Here is a 21,726-nt window from a genome sequence, read left to right on the forward strand (position 1 = left end):
CTTTTGGTTTTGTTTTCAGCCTCACACAAGTCACACCGAAACACCTTCAACTTATGAACACAGAATGTGTTTCCTTCCTAAGATGATGGCTGGACATTCACACGCTTCTATTTTTGCATACCATTGTATGAAAAGATGAATGTGGGACTTTTAGGCATCTGAAAATTATACCAAGGGATGACCCAACCCTTCAGAAGTCTACGATTCCACCTTGGCTGATCTCTTGATTTTCCCATTTTGTAACACAAGAAGGCAGTGTTTGGGCGGCGCCTTACAATACATCCACATCTCCATTAAAGCCACATTTTATTGAATTAAGAGAAGCTTAAAAAGCCAAGACATCATTATTTGGGCTTTCCCAACATATTTAAGGGCTTAGCACTGTATCTAAATGTCTGACTTTAAAGAAAGAAACAAAAAAATAATCTCTCATTATTTTGTCAGCAATCAAAAATGAATAATTTTGGTAATCTTGACCAAAAACAGGAAAAGTTGCCTGATTGAATGTCTTTATCTGAAACTCTTATTGCAGCAAATAAATACATTTCAGACCTATATGATGAGGTAACCATTAAAACCTTCAGAGCAACAGAACAAACCAGTGGATGTCAGGGCAGTCACTTCATCTGCCTTTTATTTGCAGCTTATCTTTGAAACATTTATGAGCAATATGCTGGGACATACTAACATCATACTGAAAATAAAAACTTGACACCAGACAGTTTACTTTTTCAGTTGGTTGGTTTATTTATCATTAGCAATGACACCAAATGTACTCTACTGTTTTCACTTGCTATCATAGGAGATGCATTTTAAATTGTAAACAGTGAAAATGATCAAATGCATTTCAGAAAACTCCTTACAAGCAGTGTATGACCAGGGGAAATAGAGCAGATTGTACCTGCTCTAACATATTTTTAACAATACATGTTATCTTATAGTTTTGGGTCTCTTGTATTTACATAGATACAGCTGGGTCTCTTACTCATACCAGCAGATAACTTTTTTTTCTTGTTTTTTTTAATGTGTTATCACATAGTTTTCTTAAACAATTATATTTACAACCCTTACTTCCCCAGCTGCCTGCTGCTAGGGTGTTAACACAGAATCAGTCGCTTAAAACTCAATGAAGTACTTATGCTTAACGAAGTTTACGTAAGTCAACCTTATAGCTCTAAGTAGGTTTCTCTTAACAAATAAAAGATAATGCAGAGCTCAAGCCGTTTCGTCTTTCTCATTAAGAATTCAAATGTATCTAAATAAATGAACAAACCAAACATGATAATAAAATAAAATAAAAAAATAAAAACTATTGCACTTAAAAGTTCAGGACAGCATTGGACCTGTTTGGTGGTTAAGAGGAAAGTAAAAAGCTTTAGGACGAGTGCTTTAAAGGACTTGAAGGTGTGCCTTTAGAGGCATCCGGCAAATTAATCTAAATAAATAGGCAAACCTTTGTACACAAGAAACAGTTTTTTTTGCTCTGGCTAGAAAACGAGCAACCTTTGTGCGTAGCGCAGTAGGATAAGGGAGTGCAGGTTGGATCCCTAAAGCGTGTTGGAAAAAAATAACAAATGTTTATAGAAAACCAGTAACAGTGAAGAAGATAAACCTAGCTGTAACCTGTAATAATAGCAATGTCCTGAGAATGCTTCCTGATTAGTCCAGAATCAGCTACAATGTTAAAGGAGATGTAGGCAACTTCTTTTCATATCACTTTATAGCTAAGTCTGTTTTCTTTCGGATTTTCAATTCCTTTTAGTAAAGAGTCTTTGGAGACAGGAAGCAAGTCGTCTTTTGTTTGTCCAACTCCAGCTTCAAACTTTTAATGTGCTTGGATGAGAGTCGTTCTCACATCGGCGTTTCAACACAACTCCGGTTCAGCCGTTCGTCTTCTTTGCTTGTCTATCTCCTTTGTCGTGTCCAGTCTTGAATAGAAAAAGCAGCTACAGAAGCAGCTACAGAAGCTTTGAGTGAATGGAAAGTTTAACAGAAAGGTAATTATGATTCAAACACCTTGTTTTCCCCCCCTTCCATCACCAAAGCTCTGATGACAGGAGAGGGGGAAAAAAAATAAAGAAAATCGTACCAACAGCTTTGAAGTTCTTTCACAGAGGAGAATGTGGTGAAGCAAGAAGGGAAAGAGTGACAAAACAGTACCGGACTGTCTTCATGTCTACAGGGTTTTTGTTGCAACCCCTCCTTTTTCTCCAGTACAACTGGGCAAAAACACAAAGAAACGGATATTTTTCTGACCTTAGCATAAAAAAGCACATCAGAAACAGTGATCAGACAGGTGTCCATTTCCTGCTCCAGCCCTTGCATTTTGGCCTCCCATAAATTTAGTAACATCCATCCATTCATCCATCTATCCATCTGGTAACTGTAAACTACAATCCTTTGAAGTGCCATTACCTTGCTTATCTACTCTCACACATAACAAAAATCATAGTGAACAGGATGACACACACACACACACACATACATACAAAAAATAAAACGGCGAACAATGAAGCTCACATCCCAATCACTGTTGGTTTTTGTTTTCAAGTCTCCCCATTTCTCCTTATGTCCTTCCTCATCTCTTACGATGAGGATGAGGTTGATGTGGCGCTGGGCTTTTTTTGGTTAATTAAGTCCAAGTAGAGTTCTGAGCGCAGGAAGCGGGGGTACGAGTCCTTTTCCATCAGCCCGTATATCCGCCTCTGTGCTAAGTCAAAGCAGGAGCGTGTCACATTCTGCAGGTTGTCCTTAGTGTGATCTCTAGTGTATGAATCCAGATTAACCTGCAGAGGATAAACAGTGAGAGAATTGTAAGAAAAATAAAAGACTACAAGAATTAAGCTGTTTTGAAGCAACAACATCCATTTGACTCACTCACCTCTTTACAAGACTGTATAGCAATATATTCAGCAAAGATTTTCTTGGCTTTTGATGCCATCTTGGACTGCGACTTTATTTTCTTGTATTCCTCGCATGCTAGCCAAAATTCCAGATTCTCCTCGCTGAACTCGGTGCGTAGGAAAGCTCTGAAGGCTGCCAGACCATCTGAGAGGGAGCAGAGGGGAGGTGAATAAACAGAGAAGAGTTGACTAAAGTGCCATGGTAACCTCACCATTGAAACCCTACTAGGAGTTTCAGCTCCTAAAATAGCTCTGCTTTTTGAATCATGTGGTTTTAATAAATGAGGGGTGAGAAAAAAAAAACCCTCAACAGGGCAGAACGTATCAAAGTCCTAAACATCCTGTCAGCAAAATCACCCACCAACTCTGTAATTTCCTAATATTCATCATAAGAGCCCTGAAAGCCAATAAAGAAATTGATGTTTTCATCTTCAGGTGGAAACAAATTAACGTTAGCAGTTCGGCCCTTTTTAAGTTTCTGCCCCGTTAATGATTTGAGGAAGAGGGCATCTAGGGGAAAGAATAGCAGGAACCGAGTCCACCCACGGCTCCTCTCTGCACCTTTCCGTTCCCATAAATCACCCGTGCTGATAAGCAGAGCCGGAGCAGGACATCATCTCTTACCTCACTCTGGTGAGCAGCAGTGAGGTAAGAGGTGCAGAAGAGGAAATGAGAAGAGGGGGAATAAGGAGGCCAAGAGCACTAAATGAGGAACAGATGTAGGCTTGATTTGTGTCAATTATAAGAGAAAGAACAGCATCAGGACAAACTAGATCTTTAAGATCTTAAGACACATTGTCTTGTAAACGGTGGTCTTTGTGTATTAGGATTAAGGAATTATGCAGCAGGTTGCCCACTCAGATCAGCAGTATAAACATGTAATCTATATGTATCTGTAGTTCTGAACCCCCTCAGGCATGCACTGTAAGCCTAACTCTTCATTTGGAAAGTAAGTGAATAAAGAAGTAGGAATAAAAACACAGATACTTACATTTGTGAGTCAGCAGCTTGTCAAGCGAGTCCCCCCATTTGAGCGCTTCCTCTGGGGTGGGCCTGCAGATGAAAGCAGAACGGTTCTTTAACAAGCCCATTTCAGCCAGGTTTCTCATTGTGTGACCCATCCGCAGGATTTAAATCAACACTAGGCAGATGAGTGGAAATGTGTGAGGAGACGGTTCCTGTCTGATGTTTCGCTTCGCTATAGTCTGACACATTCAGCTGTGACTAGTGAGAAGTTGCAGCACCACTAACCATGAGTCTGTCTGCTTCTCTGCTGTGGGGGGGTTGGCTTTTATAATCCATCTCAATGCCAGTTTGGAGAAAAGGGGGAAGGAGCTTCAGACAGCCTATCAGGAGATGGTCTGGGTCTTAGGGACCTCCCACCACTGACAGAATGTGTCTGCCCCCTGGTGCCTCTCATGCTTAACAATGAATGCATTCTAACATTTTTCCCCTCACTGGAATCTTCATTTTAGGCCCCAAACTGAGCCACTTTTGTTTGTAATTGTGGGCCACAACTGTTTGCACATTTGTGTAGCTTAGGATTTTGAACACTTTAAATAGTGAAGACTACACTCTTGTGGTCTGTTGTCTCTGTATAAGCACAAACAATCTCAAACAATGTGCATGAGAGCAAATATAGACCTTGAATTATTTTGTGAGGTATAAAACATTGGAAAACATCACATTAACCACTTATACTTAAAGATTTTTATAAAGCATTACAAAATTATAAGATGCCTATCCAATTCTGTATTCAAACTATAATAATAGAAATAATGCAACTATTGTTTAAAAAAACTATGAATTAGCTGCATGCAATACAGTTTTTGGAAAAATTGCAATCTTATATTTACTATAGTCCTCTCATTCATTACTTTTTTGAATACCACACTACAAGGATGCTCTTGTCTCTCCTGCTGCCCAAATGTCTGCCTTCCAACAATAGGTCAGATCCACAAACCTGTCTCACACTCACACACACCACATGCACACGTTGTCAGGAAGTGGCCACTTACTTGACCGACTTCATAGATTTGTCTAACTTCCCGGCTGGGTTGCTTCCTGGAGACTCATTCCTCCTCCGCAGGAAAGCCAGACGATTCTTCATGTCTTTGGCCCTGAGAGAAGGAAAGACGGTGGCAGGGAGGAACGGGAGAAAGGTAGGTGAATACAGGAAAAAAGTGGGGGGTGGGGGGGTGGGGAGGTTGAGAATGGAGAAAAAAGAGAAAACACAGGAAGAAAGCCAGATAAGTTTCCAAGTCTGCAATCCACAACGAAAACAATCCAAAGTATGGAATCGTCAGCTGAGCCCAAATCCAGTCCACATAAAACCAAACCAGTAAACACCATAAAACATGTACATTGTAGTCTTCAGCCGAGGTATGTTGGCGAGACAGCTTTCCAAACGGCAAATCGCCTCTTCCACACTTCAATCTAAAATCTCGCTCAGTCCTTTCAGTAAAATATCCCTGGCAGGTAGTTCGACAGGGACTAAGCGAATGTGGCAGAAGAGGAGAGAGTCAGTCCTCACTCATATGTTTCATCACGCCATCCTCCAAGTGTCCAAAGAGGTTGCTGAGTGGAAGCTGACCCAAGGCAGGGGCACCAGGGCACAGTAACATCTCCACTCCCTCCAGAGTTAGCAACCAAAATCCTCTGGAACACCTTTCTTCCAACCATCTCACACAAATGAGCACATTAAGACTCCACTGCAGTAGAAACCCAGCTCTTGGTACCCATGTGGTCCAGGAAGATTCTGCACATTCCCATAATCCCATGGTACGCGTCCTGTCTTCTCCCGACCTGGAGCACGCGCTGCCTCATTGGGATGTGACCTCACTCAACACCCATTTCCTGAGTCCCTGCTTTTGATTTCCACTGTGGATTGACTGGCCTGCTAATAACGCAGCACAGCCTCGTGCGCTGCCCAGGTCTAATCACGGCAAGCTGTCCCAAACCACAGGCCTCGGGAGAGCATGTATCCCCCCAAATTAAGAAACAGCACTTCCTGTAATAGACACTTCTCATTCAAACGAGCATGCACTGGGATATAACTACAAATTAGTATAAATACTGTACAAGAATACACAAGAATGGTAATGAGGACTCCTTTACAACGACGTCCAAAAGCTTCTTTCCACCAGTGCCAACTCATACTTGCCTATCATGCCAGAAACAGGTGTTGGAAATCTCTACTGATATATGAAGGCAAAAGGGAAGAGGAGGATTATGCACGCTGGAAATTGAGATGGTTTCACACAAGACAGAGAGCACAACCAGCTGTGGAAATTAGTTTTCTGACAGGGAAAGTCAGAACATGCCTGAACAAATGGATGAGCTATGACAAGGAGCAGCTGAATAACTTTTTTTTTGGCTTAATAAGGGTTCTTTTGTCAGATTAAAAGTACCTTTTCAAAATAACAATCTTTTAGCAGGTATTAAAAATAATACATATTTATATTTTATTTAATTATTTTATTTTATTCTCTCGAAGGACAGGTAAAAAAGAAAATTTCCTCCACACATAGCCAGATGAGTCATCCATTACCCTCCTTGAAGCAGTCTCAAATCTAGACCCTCAACTGCTGAGCACAAAGGCAGACCTTTTGGTTTCAGGAAAACAGCAGGGGTTCTGTAATGCAGTATACCTGAAAATAGCTCATTCTTGAAAGTCTGAAGGTTGAAAATACCGTTATAACTTCTCCCATACCGTTTAATAAACTCATCACACCAGACCAGAACTTAGTAGATAATTCTATTTTTGGGTTTTGACTTGAGGCGATTAGGATGAGGGCTGTTTTTAAATTAAAAGGGAGTCTCTGTCTTGTCAAAACATGTGAGTCAAGAAGAAACTCATATTTTACAAGTGTTGGAAAGTAGGCTCCTGGCCTGACAAAAGATGCCTTATTATTTATGTCTGGTTTTAAACAGGCTGAGCTCATGTGAGAGAGATATGACAGTACTGTCAATTCAACCAACATTTAAAGGGAAATCTGTGTTTCTCTCCTGCCACCACATGGCTGCCACTGGATACTGCACACCCAAAGAGCTGACGTCAACCAGTAGTACTACAATTCACAACATTAAATGTTTAAATAATTTATTGAATATGTAAGTAAAGGAATACATGTAAAGATAATTAATCACATTTTGTATTTATCATCTGTTAAAAGCAAATATATGAATATAAATAAATATTTAAGCATTTACTGTATTTCATTTTTCAGTCCTGTGGGCCAGCATTATCATGAATTTTATCTTTAGGCCTCATCCATCAGTCAGTGGGTGAGGCTGAGAGTGCTTTAGATAAGGTGTTTGGTCTGCAACTGAGTTGCTGTGCATCTTTACTGATCAAATGTTGGGATTTATTGACCAGCAGTAGCAAAAGATTAAATCAAAAGAGCAAAGGTAATCAGAAACAAATTAATAAATACTGAAATAATTTAATCTAATTTCAAAACACTGAATTCAAAATCAAAATCTTTTCAAAATCTAACATTTAGTTTTATATATTTTTTTTATTTTTTTCATCAAATAATAAGGATAAGGAGACTTGCTGCTTTTCAGAATTTTCCCAAGTGTCTCTAATCCATTGAGCCAATTCAGCTTGACCTCTCACATGTGTGGAGCTGTTACTGATGTTTTTTTGTTTTTTTTCCTCAGTAAGGCTTCAAAAATAGCTCAAGGCTTAACAGAGCTAAAACAGCAGGAAAAGGGAATCTGATATACTGCATAGTCACATCCAGCAGAGGCTATTTTTTAACATCTGTTAGGACAACAACATGCTGTTTTCTCTTGCTCAGTAATTTAATCTGATTTCTCAAGTGTTCTCTGTTCCCCTACTCCTTACATATTAATAGTTTTGGGTACCTCTCTAGTTTTGGGTAAGTTTTTTTTTTTTCACCTCACTGCACATCTCCTGCTCCAGTCAGGTCCTAACACTATTAGCCATGTATCACCCTCCATTTGATTTAATACACACACTAACCTCTTATGCTTAAATTGATGTGCTAAAACGTTGACACATGCTCTGTCAAAGATTATCAAATTAACATGATCTTTGATCTACAGTAATCAGCCTGACATTTCTGCTCCACTGCTCAACAAGCTCTTATTATGTCCACCTCACAGTCTGCCCATGTCAATCTGCGCTCACGCCTGAGCGAAGAACCAAGAGATCTTTCTCTATGCAATTATCTGCAGCTTCTAACGCTCTGTATTCCCTCTTTGCTTGGCTCACATTAGTTGCACTAATGGCACCCCTCTGGATATTCCTGGTGGTGTGAAAAGTAGGCCACACTCTCAGGGAAAGGCTCTGATGGCACATGGGGTGAGCTGCAGACAGACTTAATGCAGATCACAATGTACCACATACACGCAGGAAGCAAACCCACTGTCTTGCCTTTTCATTCCCCATGTCTATCCACAACTGACAATTTGTCAGTAATGTGAAATATAGTTTAGAAAGTAAAGCAAAGCAAAGGGGAAGCAATACATGAGCCTGCTAGCAGTCCCTTTTCGGGTCTATTGACAGAAGGCTGTGTGCTTGTGAACTGAACACAGGACATGACATACAAACAAGACTGACAGAGTGTGAGCCTGTTTGTGTGTTTGTGTCTGTTGGACACACAAACACATGGGTCAAGTTTAGTGTCACGATGTCTGTAACTTTATGCAACAACAATTTTGTCTCTGTTTAACAGATCAAGCAACAAACAGCTCTGAAATAACCACAACACAAACAATACATATCTCACAACATAACACCCAACAAGAAGGAAAACAGCTACAGTGCTTCATAGCCAAGAGAATCCCTTTACAATATTCGCAGAAAGAAAATGAAAAAAGGGAAACTGTCCCAAATGTACTCCTTAAATATAGCACGGTTACATTGACAATTTCCGTCAATCAAGACTATAAAAAGATATCTATTTCTAAGCAAAATCACTGTTCTGGCTGCAGGACCACATGGGCAATCCTATTCCTGAAATCCAGGATGGATATACGAGGAAAAAGGGACAGCCTCAAGTTAAAGTTAAAGCCCGTTCCTCTAAAATAGTTTTAGCACCTCACTCTCATGGGGACTCTGTCTCCCTCACTGAGACTGTCAAATGAGAAACAAGTAGAGGTCAAATAGTCTCCTCACCACCCTGTGAGCTCCCATTCCTGCAGGACATGAAGTAAAGTCTCTTTTCTTCAATCAGCAGAGAAAAATTCATAGTCCTGCTCTTACCTTTCCAGGTATTTTTCTGAAAAATCAACCATGGTGTGAAACAATGGTGCTGGCATGGACGCAGCTGCATGTAAGCCTATGTCAGGAGTGGCTGTGGTCAGGACCTGGAGTTTGTTTGGTAATCACATTCCTCTAACCCCCGAGAGGTTCTGCTGGAGCTTTATATAGTTCAGGGGGTCTGGAGAGGGCGGACCCCGGGCTCACCCAATCCACAGGCAGTGCTCAAGAGATGGATTCCTTCTGCTTGGGGTCTGGTTGGTTTTTTTAGCTGAGATAAAGTTTGTTCCTTTGAGAAAGCTTGACTAATGTAACGATCTGTTCCCCTGACTAGTACAGCAAACAGTGGTAGAGCCCAGTTAAACGTGCTAACTCTAAGATGTTATTACTTAGTAGTGTTTCTGCACGAAGTCATTGTTAGCAAGGATGTTGTGGTGGTACGTTTTTATAGGAATGTAAAATGAGTGGAATCAAACTGGTAAGGCTCTGGCTCTGTAATATGAATGATTAAGACTATGCAGTTTGCTGATTAAGTTCAGCTTGTGGTAAAATTGAAAATATGTATTTAAAAAAGTATGTATATGCAATCTCATTGTGCCGGTAGTGCAACCTTCTAGTATAGCAAAAAGGTCATTTAAACTTCTTAAAGGGAGAGCTTTGAATTTCTGGGTTATAAGTTGAGTTAAACCTTTTAATGATTGTTTTATTATTGTTGTCTATCTGTCTTGCCCACTATGAGGTGTGCTGCCTTTCTTGGTCAACCTTGTAAAAAAAGGTCTTGATCTCAACGGGTTAAATAAAGGTTTAAAATGATATATTAATAAAAGAAAAATACAATATTAGTAAAACATACACAACCGGTCCACATGTGTTTTGTGGACCTGGAGAAGGCATTCGATTGTGTCCATCGTGGTGCCCTGTGGGGGCTGCTCCAGGAGTATGGAATCGGGGGCCCTTTGTTAGGGGCCATCCGGTCTCTGTTCAAGCGGAGCAGGAGTTTTGTTCGCATTACCGGCACTAAGTCGGACCTGTTCCCGGTGCATGTTGGACTCCGGCAGGGCCGCCCTTTGTCACCGGTCCTGTTCATAACTTTTATGGACAGGATTTCTAGACGCAGCCAAGGGCCGGAGGGGGTCGGGTTTGGGGACCAGTTGATTTCGTCTCTTCTTTTTGTGGATGACGTGGTCCTGCTGGCCCCCTCTAGCCAAGACCTACAGCATGCACTGAGGTGGTTCGCAGCCGAATGTGAAGCGACTGGGATAAAGATCAGCTCCTCCAAATCCGAGGCCATGGTTCTCGACCGGAAAAGGGTGGCTTGTCCTCTTAAGGTTGGAGAGGAGTTCCTGCCTCAAGTGGAGGACTTTAAGTATCTCTGGGTCTTGTTCACGAGTGAGGGAAGAATGGAGCGGGAGATTGACAGACGGATCGATGCGGCTGCCACAGTAATGGGGGCACTGTGCCGGTCCGTTGTGGTGAAGAGAGAGCTGAGCCGAAAAGCGAAGCTCTCAATTTACCGGTCGGTCTACGTTCCTACCCTCACCTATGTCCATGAACTTTGGGTCATGACCGAAAGATCGAGATCCCAGATACAAGCGGCTGAAATGAGCTTCCTCCATAGGGTGGCCGGGCACTCCCTTAGAGATAGGGTGAGGAGCTCGGCCATCCGGGAGGGGCTTGGACTAGAGCCGCTGCTCCTCCACGTCGAGAGGAGCCAGTTGAGGTGGCTCGGGCATCTATACCGGATGCCTCCTGGACGCCTTCCTCGGGAGGTGTTCCAGGCACATCCCACCGGGAGGAGGCCCAGGGGACGGCCCAGGACACGCTGGAGGGACTATGTCTCTCGGCTGGCCTGGAAACGCCTTGGGTTCCCCCTGGAGGAGCTGGAGGAGGTGTCTGGAGATAGGGACGTCTCTGCTCTCTGCTGAGTCTGCTGCCCCTGCGACCCGGTCCCAGATAAAGCGGAAGATGACGAGTATGAGTAAGAGTAAAACATTCCAATACCATTGGTAAATATACAATGATACAGATTGCAAATAAACCACATTTCCCTAGTCTTGCTTTTTTTCCCACCATAAAAATGTTCGCATCATTTTTCTTGAGCTTTAGCATTTTACTCAGTAAAATCTGTATCGGATGTTGAGAATAAGGCTAGGGAAAATCCAACCAACTGGCCAAATACAGTACTTTACTGAGATGCAGAGTGCGACTGCATGGACTGTGACTATTACACTGAAGCATCGATTGCGATTTTGCACACATGGATGCTGCAATGGTGACCGGGATTTAAAATGTGTAGCTGTAGTTATAAGCAGTTAAGATCTCTCTCTTGGAGTCTTCACTTTGCATAAATCCGGATTCAACAGTTTCAAAAATGTCATAGTGGTTCATATAAACAGTGTTTAATTAACCTTTAGACAGTTGTCAATCTTGCATTGGTTGGTTAAAAGCTGATTACTAATCATACTGGAAATGGAGGCAGGAGGCAGTGCACCACCGATGATCTTCCTGTATGACCCCTGTGAGGCTCTGTGTGTCTTCAAAATGAGTTTGCATAAACCAATGTGCCGTTTTTTGTAATAGTCATTTAAACATAGTAAAAGTGTGCTTTGCCTTCGCCACTCTTCAATTAGCCATTAGCTTATCTTGATTTATACAAAATGACGATATCAAGAGTTATCTGCTGCAGGTAACATATTACTGGCTTTCAACGGGACCTCACTTTAAAAATATAATGTGACAAATTTAAAAGACAAGAAAGGATTCCCAGCTTTATTATTATTATTTAACACCGATACGATACCTTGAGATCTTTTAAATACAATCCAGACAATAGAACATTCTTGTTACAGCAGTAGCTTTAGGTGGTTCACATAAAATCACTAATAACTGTATGGCATGGTTAGATACATAATAGTCATTCCCCATGGGCCAATTTAAACACTACATTAGATGACCTTTACTATACTGTGGTAAAATAAAAACAATGTGTATCATTACTGAATTTCTGAGAAAACAATTTCACTGATCATATGTAGATAATACATATGTCAGAACCAGACAGACTAAGTTATTTTTTGCATATTTGCCAACTCCATCTGGCTAGATGTCTTATCACAAGAGCAGAATTTCAGATCTAATTGCTAAGTCACTGGCATCCCAACCTTGGGGCTAAAAATTAAATAAATCTCCTAAAAAAAAAACTGCCATTGTGCTTGGTGAAGGGATGAACTTCGCCAAACATGTGGACTGACTATATAAGGCAAATAATAAGAGACAGAGATCTTGTAGACAATCCAAGGAAAACAGCTGTACTGGATCCAGAAAACTAAACACAGGACATAAAACGTGAACAAACATGTGGAAATAAATTAAAAGGTTTGGGGAAATGCATGAGGATTCATAGAGTAAGCAAAAATAAAGTGATTAAAAGAAAGAGAAGGCTAAGGAAGAAGAGGAGCCTGATAACTATGGGACTGACAACAAACATTCTGCTTTGAAGAATTCAAAAGACAAAAAACAGCCATTTAAAGTAGTGAAGTATTTGTATTTTTCCACAGATGAGCAAAAAACATATTGGCTACTCTTTCCTAATATGTTGTTGGTTCTTCACAGGTTGTGAAAACAACTATGGATGACCAGGACTTGTACCCTACAAGACTGTTGAAGGTGCCCTGTGGTATCTAACACCACAATGTTAGCAGCAGATACTTACAGGCCAGTAAGTTGTGACTTGGAATTATTCCGAATCAGACATCTTCCACCACATCCCCAAACATTTTTCCCTTTGCGTCACTGTTGGAATGTTTTCACCATGGCTTAATGAGTTTTAAAGTTGCTTCACACCAACTGAATGAGGCTTTTTTCATTATCCCTGAAACAATTTTGCTTCTTTCTAAGAGTCCTTAAGATACACAAAGCATTAGAGACAGATTCTAAGCTGCAGTCTTTCAATATGAACTGGATCTGGAACCTGCACAAAACAGCATGCAGTAAATTAATACTAAAAAATAGATGAGAAGAAATCTTTAGTGCTGCTGCTGGATAGAGATAGATAGTGCAAAAATTATTTTAGCCAGAGGTCAGAAAGCGCAGTCAAAATCTATAAATAGCTCTGACAGATTTTGCAGTTGTAGATATATTCCTTTTACACACTGACACATCTCCTGGCTCCCATGGCTCTTTCTGTACGTTACATATCAACCTCAAGCATCTGGAGGAAATAATTTCATTTCCTTCGTGCGTGGCTGGGAAGCCTGAGATTTCAATCCATAGCTGCGACATATTGAATTTGTATTCCTCTGAGTCATACAGAAAGATATTGTGTTCAGAGCATGTTTATTTGTGTGACTTTCCAATAAATGAGTAGATATTGCTGATGGTTTTCAGACTAGCCAAATGAAAAATATCAGGACGCAGTTTAAAAACTAAGGACCAATTAAACAAATCCAATGAGGTAAAGACTGTGTGAGTGCACTGGACACAAGGATTGCTGTGTTAATGTACAGATTCTACTATGCATGACAAGCTTTGTGACTCATTCTCAGTTTATTGATTTACGATGACAGAAGAGAGCAGCATCATGTCGGGTCTACTATTAATCAGCAAAAGACAAACTATTCTCCTTTATCCAGCTGTCATCTGAGTCACAACTGTGCAGAGCAGATGCCTCTTGTCAAACATTATAGATGTGAACCCCTCAGGCTAATTTCTGTTGCACCTGGAAAACGTCTTGGACATTTATAAAAAACGAAAAAACATCAGTCAGCATATAAAACTGTAGCAAGGAAGGAAGTATAGGCTGCTACATGATAAAAATGTGTTCAGAGTCTAACAGATCTATCAATGCATGAAGCTGCATGACATTTTCTGTCTAGTAAGTGTAAATTCAACATTTTACTGCTTCTGATTTTAGATCTACAGTCAACTTTTTCACATTTTGCATTTCCGCCAAATAGTTAAATGTATTTTTGGGGGATTTCATATATAGACCAACAAAAGTAACAAATACTTGTAAAGTCAGAGGAAAATGATACAATGGTATCTAAAAGCAAATTTGAAAAGTGTGCTGTATATTTGTTTTGAACCCCTTTGTACTCTGAAACCCCTAAATAAAACCAAACATGAACAGTTGCCTTCACAAGTCATCTTATCATTGAATAGAGTCCACTTGTGTGTAATTTAATACCATCACAGTCAATCATAGTCTAGACCTAAATCCTCTAGAGAATCTGTTGCAAGGCTTGAAAGTAGTTATTCCCATGTCCTTTTAGTTCAATCTGACTAAGCTAGAGCTATTTTGCAAAGAAGAATTGGCAACATTTTGGTCTGTAAATATATGCAAATCGTTGCAACTGTAAGTGAAATTAAAAGTATTTCTATTAAAACTAAGTCTATGGGTGATGCAGGTGTGTAAATAGGACTAAATGTAAAAAAAAAAAAAAAAGGTAAAAAAAAAAAAGGTTAAGGTGCATGAATATTTTTGCAAGGTACTGTTTGATTCATCACATATCTGAAAGCCTAAAAGGGAAGTAATCTTTCCATGGAATCCTTTTTGAAAACTGTACTCAAGGGTTGTGGCTTTGATTTTATCAAGGTTTTTAAAATGAAGTTAACCTAAAGATGAATCTTAATCTGCTGCTATTGAGCAGTTATCTCTGTCTAATTATTGACAGCAAATGATAACATTGACAACAAAGACTGAATGTGCCAGGCATCAGTGCCTCACTTACTTTCTTATCATTTCACCAGAGGATTAAATATAGTCTTTTTCCCTAATTTGATATCATTTGTTTCCCTATAGTATGGTTAAAAACAATATTTTATCTCTGATGTTTACTATAACAAAAAACATTAATTCTATGAATACAAAAATATTTAAAACATAGATTGCACATTTTATATGACATTTATCTATCCTAAAAATAAATTTCTTAGCACAAAAAGTTAACAGCAGCTGACAAAATAAACAACACAGTCCAGACTAGTGGAGTAAAATAAAGCGATGGAATTTTAATCGCTTAATCTGCACTTAAACTAAACAGCACAAAAAAACAGCCTGACAGGGGGAAAAAAGGCAGCTAGCAGGCCTGTGGACAGCTTCTGTTTTATGGCTTGTAAGTGCAAAAAATGTGCTCTGATCTAATGGAGAAGAGAGTGAACAGCTGATGAATCACAGAGGTGTCGACACCCCAGAAAATACACATACACTTCTCACACCTCTGAGAATGTTGAACACACATTTGGTGCCACACACCCCAGAATCACACCTTGTGTTTACCAATCCACTGAGCAGACTTTCCCGATAAGAGTGAACTCTGTTATCGTTGGAGTCTTTGAACATTTCTTCTGGAGGGCAAAATAGTATTTAATTAAGTAGAAGTTTCAGGTTAAAATCTTCTCGCAATGACAGTCCTATAATACCTTCACAACCAAACTAATACAATGCTAGAGAAGGTCCTGATGTCTCAGCTGCAAGAAACACATAATTTACTTTCTGTTTGAACAGACAAAATCACCTAAAAAAAATGGTTTTTAAAACGGGATGTGAAATTGATTGTTGTTTAAATTAACATGAACATTAAGGACTAATTCCTGATCTGTGAGCTCTGTCCAAACTGACTCTCTGTTGTTCCCTTTCTTACTTGTCCTCACAAACTATGTATTAAGACACTTTTATAAAAGCCGCTTCCACAGATTGGGAAAAAGAGTACTTACAGGTTCTTGGACTTCTTCTTCTTTGTGCCGTCAGGGCTGACCTCGCAGCTGCAGGGGGATCCAGCGCTCAGCTGAGGGGAAAGGGAAGAGAAGACACACTGCATCATTTACCCTCCACACTTGAAATGTAGGGGCCCTGGTAGGCTCCTGATTTTTTGACAAGCTCGAACATGCAACCTAGTTAGCTTCTAAGCTTGGAAATCCACAGTGTGTCCAGTTGAGATAGACACAGCGTGACACACGTACAGGAGAGCCGACAAAAATGGCTAACCCACAGCAGCAGTCCACATCGTAAATCCCACAAAGCTCTCTGGAGGTGTGCAGCTGTATCTTGCTCAATGAAACTAAGTGAGCAGGCAGCGGATGGTGGTTATAAACAGTGTATAACAAAGGAAGGAAATTGAGTGAGAATGAGAGAGTGTGAAGGACCACAGCTGTTGTTTTTGCTGGCCCTCCAGCTGTGGCCAAGGTTTAAAGTGTTGAACTGGGACCCCCAGTTTCACATTACACTTTCTGCCAGGCCAGCATTTTGATTGGTCAGGAAGAAAGGGGAAGTTGCTTCAGGGTGGGGAAGGGGTCAATCTCCACTAATCTGATGGCCTGAAGCTGGCCCATTGTGTGCCTGTGTGAATGGGTGTGTGTGTGTGTGTGTGTGTGTGTGTGTGTGTGTGTGTGTGTGTGTGTGTGTGTGTGTGTGTTTCTGTGTGTGTGAAGCTCTAAATAATGAGCCATTGTATTAGAGGAACAGTTGAATCTTAGCTACATACTGGTACACATGGTTGGTGTTTTCTACCTCTATGGGAATCAATAGTGTTTCAACCTTGAGGATGGCGACAGTGAGAACATGTTGGCAGGCCTTCATTTATTCAAGTTGTTGAGAGGAATAACAAAATAAAATGTCCTCTTTTTTAAAGGACCAACACTTTACATAGAAATGCAGTTACACAGCCACAGATATTTGCCATTACCAAAGATTGTTTCAGATATGTTATTGATGTATGATTCTTTGGCCTTTTCTAATCATCTCTTTGCTGCCCTAATTAAATATATCTGCCCTTGTTGCTTATCTGCCGCACCGCTCACTGCTACAACTTACACAACATAAGTGTTGATATCATATAAGACGCAACACATAGTCAAGGATAAACTGATACAAGAGGAAGACACCCTTTAGGAGGGTTAAGAACAGGCATAGATAAAAGCAGGACTCACACTCCATTCTTTGCTCCTCTTGGTTCATCCCTAAGATGGGCTGAGGGGGCCCGGTACCGAAGGTGAATGCCACTCTGTATCTGTTCAATTATATACTCTGTACACTGATCATTTTGGCATTAAATCTTGATTTTATACTTAACCATATCTCATTATTTCACAAGGTAAATACTTTGCTGGTTTTACTGGTTGGGTCTCGGAACTGGAGAGAAACAGACCCGGTGGTGCACAGAGAGGAAAGAGAGTAATAACTCCCATTTTACAACATTCAGAACAAAAAGCGAGATGTCTAAAATTTACAAGATATCTTAAATTGGAGCCACCATTCAACTTAATGGTAAATCTGATGTAATTTATACTAGTCAGAATATATTTAGAGGAATATCAAATTGGTATTTTGTCTTGTCAAAATATAATTAGAGATATCTTAATAAATTAGTATGCCTATTCAAAATCAATTTCAGACATCTGGAATGTAGGTGTGGTAACGCCCATTTTATGTTGAAACAGCTTGCCATAGTTAACAAGGCAACAGTGTACTACAGCACAGGCAATCTGTTGCTTGTATGTGATTGTGCATGCATTGTGTGGGATGTTACGCCTACTTAGGGTACATACTGTCAGAATGGGCACATTGTATTATGGTCTAATGCATTTACAAAATAAATCTGAGCCTCATGACTTCACATTTCCTGCATTTTACACCCATCAATCTCGAGCCACTCTGCATAATCAGCATGCACAACATCATACCCTCGTGTGATTAATCAACTGTTGAACGTCATAATATCTGAATAACTTAAAATAATAAGGATTAGCACCAACAATGCTCCATGAAACATCCTTTCTTTTAATAGCTCTGTCTTTGAGTTGGGTGTCTTTGTTTTATCCCTCATTGTAAACCCAAAAAACCATTAATGGTTTTGATGAGTCTTTAGCATTTTAACACTTGTTGGCTACTTAAAGCTGTTAGTGTGGTTGATTCCCTACCAAGTTTCAACCTCAATAAATACACTGATTTACTGTAATCAAGCTAATGTACTTGTTTATACTTATTTAACTACTTTTATACCATAATTCCTTTTACTCATTGTTTGCTCATCTAGTCTACTTTGAGGGTGCTAAAACACCCGTGAAAGGATAATCTTTATGTTTCCATCAGTTTCTGAAGCAGGACAGCACTGAAAATGCTCATGACAGAGCAGTAACTTAGACCTTGTTGAATATTAATGAAGGTAGGAGGAAAGTCTTAGTTGCCTAGGAGCATTTGAATTCTGTACGACCAAGCCGTTTATCGTGTCTGTGATTGGATCAGAATCATTAGAACCCCGAATGTAAACTGCTGTGGTCTGTGACCTGCTTCTCTTGAGTTTGTTGTTGGAAAACTACAACAATGCCTTTTTGCATTCTGACTGAAGTCACAGTTGACTGCGAGAGGTGAATGAGTCCATCCTATGTGTGTGTATAAGTTCCTTCTTCCTGTGGTCTTTTTTTTTGTGGCCACTTCTCAACCTCTCGCATATAAATAAATACAAAAAAAACATTTATTTGAAATCTGACTTACATAGCTGCAATAAAAAATCTCCCTGTGACTGCAATCGGAAAATTATTTGCCTCACTGGCTCTGATGAGCGATTGAATCATGAGGACTAATGGTTATTAGTAATATTAATTCTGCTAATCATATTAACCATTAAAATGACAACCTCAACCCTATGACTATGTTGTCTTTAGTTTAAAATAAAGATGAAATATAGTTTAATTGCAGAACTGTGTAACTCCAACTGCACTCTCTCTCTCTCGCATGCACACAGTGGGAAGTTGCTTGTTGTCCTCATATAAATTATTAATAAATGTCAGTAATGAAAGAGCTGATTTGGGTTCTTTTATAGTTCTAATAAATACATTATTTGACAGTCTAACACTTAACAGCAAATCTGAGCTATCACTATAAAAATGCCACATCTAGTGGTGTGGCACAGAAAAAAAGAATAAAATTTGTGATATATAATTTGTCTTATAAAGACATGAAGGAGATATGCTTTTAATTTGTTTAGTCGGGTTTTACTTCTATAAATACGTCTATCACATACCTGGAGGATTTTAATGTTAATACAGTTTACAGTGAGAGTGAGAGAGCTTTGTAACATGATGTTTTTGAGAAAATCCTTGTTTAATTTTCGTATAAACATTTTATTGTTAAGACCATTACATTTTCAAATTTACTGACAGGAGGAAAAATATTTTGTGGTATTTTATTCTTTTTAAAGTAAAATTAGAATTGACTAAAATTGGAAAAAGCAGGTCAGAACATGGTGGTCAGCTACTGAATCTTTGATCAGTGCACCTCTACACATTTAGATAAAAATGCAGAAAAAAGTAAGGAAGTGCAATGAAAATGCAATGAAATTTGATCAAGCATTCCAGTGAGTTAGAGGGGTTCTCACTGATGATGAGTCCTCTGGTACCTCTGAAAGGCTGAGATAGTCGCCAGTATTCAGATTACAATTGGTACAGCTAAATAGCCCACTATTTCAAAACCTGAAACCACCGCAAACAACAGCCATGATCTTATTTCCCTGCAAGAGGACAATTAAGTTACTGAAGATCATGTGTTACATCCAACTCTTAATTATTCACTTCAAAGGGGACAAGCTCACAGGAAATCCTGGTAGCCTGACTGCCATCTTCCTGAAATCACACAAACCTTTTAAAAAAGAGGCAGAGACTTTTCCCTTTTTGGAGACATTTCTCCTCATGTCAGGTCAGTTAGTGCTTAAAAAAAAAAACAATGAGCTATGGGCTAAATGAAATCTGCAAAACCAGGCAATCAGGAACATGGTGGTCTCATTTTGTGGCCTGATCCTGTCACAGACATTTTACACACAAGTCTGGAACCTGCTGAGCACATTTGGAGAGGTGCTAAACTGGTGTCACTGATGGCATCCAAGTTGGAACAAACCAACTGCCAAAGAGAGAGAAGGAATTAAGAAACTGCTGATGTAATTTTGGTTTTTGAATAATAATTTTAATTTGCGTATTATCAAACACAATTTTGCATTGCTTGCTTAGCCAGTTTTTAAAATAATAATACATTACATAGAACCAACAACTACCCAACAACTGAATAGTGATTGTTCTGCCTTTAAGACATGAGTGGTTTTTCAAACAACTTTCTAAATAATCTAACACATGAAAGAAGAAGACTTTTATTCTGAAGATTGTTTGTGAGCGTCATTTTAAAACACCATCAAAACTTTTTTCATGATGAGTTTGGGTCCATGAAAAATTTAGAACCTAATCTTGTGTTAATAAACCCCATGTAACAGTTCGACTTTTATTGTGTTATATTTTGAAAGGCCAACACAATCAATTTTTTACATACTTGTTTAAATACATTAGTAACTGTTTTCATAATTTCCAATTACATTTTAAGGCTTTTATTCTAAAGAGTATCTATGAGCTTCTTTTAAAAGTTCAAATTACTTACGTGCTGGCTTGTTTAGTCCCATTAGGTATTTGAAACCTACTTAAGTAACAATCCAACATATACAGGACTGATTTTTTTTTAAGATTAGCTGAGAGCTTTAGTTCAGAAAGGCCAACTGAATAACTCTGTTCACACCTGGTTTTTGATCCATTAGTAATGTTGTACCTACTTTTGCACTAATCTAACCCATGAAAGAAAAAACTATATTTTTGAAAAGCCTATGTGAATTTTATTTTGAAATACTAATACAATCCCTGTTTTTAATCACACATCAATTAATAATATGGAATGTAACTTTGCAGCAATTTAACCTATAAAATCTAGGGTATGACACCAGAAAGACATATACAGAAAATTTCACTTCCTACCTCCCAGACCAAAATACACACACAGAGGCAGGTCCGTCTACACCCGGAGTTAGGATTTGTGACTTTATCTTGTCAGTAAAACACAAGGCACGTCATTAAATTATATCCCCATAAACAGAATAAAAGTGGCCTTCCATCTTCCTTTTAATACCAATTTATGGGAGTGGGGTTGCAACATACTGCACGTCAATTGAATTAAATCTCAGAGGGGTCATCATAGGCTACAAAAATCATTACATGCCTACTTTACATGAGTATCAGCTTCTACCAGGAAAGAGAATCAGAACACATGGGAACAGATACGTAAATCTGATATTTTTAGAAAGGCCGACCGAAGTACATTAGGCAACAGGGAACTACAATATTACATAAAAAGATTCATTATGTTCACGTCTCATCTGCATTCAAAGAGAGGGTCAGCATTTTATGGATTGTGTTACATGTAATAATGAGGTTGAATTTCAATCTCGAAGAAATCATCGAGTATGTCACAGAATTCTCTACATAAGAAAAAACAAGATAAGATTTTCTCACAAGAGCTGAATAAAAATAAGGACCAGTGGAGGGATGCGTCAAAAACTATAACTAATTAAAATGTTTGCAATGATTTAACTGTCATTGATAGGTACATAAATAATTATAAATATTGCTAGTTTTATACAATAGCAATATTTGACACAAAGTTTATCAATTCACACTACTTTTGGTGAATGAATGAATTAATAAATAGATAAAATGCACAAATATTTATTATGATTATGTACAACAATTTCTACCTTTACTTAGTGGCAATTCAAAATGTCTGAC

At 39.2% G+C, this 21,726-nt stretch overlaps 1 protein-coding gene across 12 annotated transcripts in view; it reads right to left on the reverse strand.

Moving 5' to 3' along the window:
• Positions 1-722: 722 nt before the first annotated feature.
• Positions 723-21,726, reverse strand: part of rgs3a (regulator of G protein signaling 3a) — a 161,174-nt gene continuing 140,170 nt past the window's right edge. For 7 of the 12 annotated variants that reach the window (XM_047372373.1, XM_047372374.1, XM_047372372.1 and 4 more), the window contains 5 exons: positions 15,850-15,920; positions 4,922-5,023; positions 3,895-3,956; positions 2,882-3,048; positions 723-2,786 (listed from right to left, as the gene is read on the reverse strand). In XM_047372373.1, the coding sequence (XP_047228329.1) occupies positions 2,586-2,786; positions 2,882-3,048; positions 3,895-3,956; positions 4,922-5,023; positions 15,850-15,920 (603 nt within the window). In that variant the 3' untranslated portion in view covers positions 723-2,585. The other 5 variants (XM_047372383.1, XM_047372384.1, XM_047372381.1 and 2 more) reach the window with 5 other exon arrangements.

The sequence above is a fragment of the Girardinichthys multiradiatus genome, chromosome 8, assembly GCF_021462225.1.
Source record: "Girardinichthys multiradiatus isolate DD_20200921_A chromosome 8, DD_fGirMul_XY1, whole genome shotgun sequence".
Taxonomy (NCBI): Eukaryota; Metazoa; Chordata; class Actinopteri; order Cyprinodontiformes; family Goodeidae; genus Girardinichthys; species Girardinichthys multiradiatus.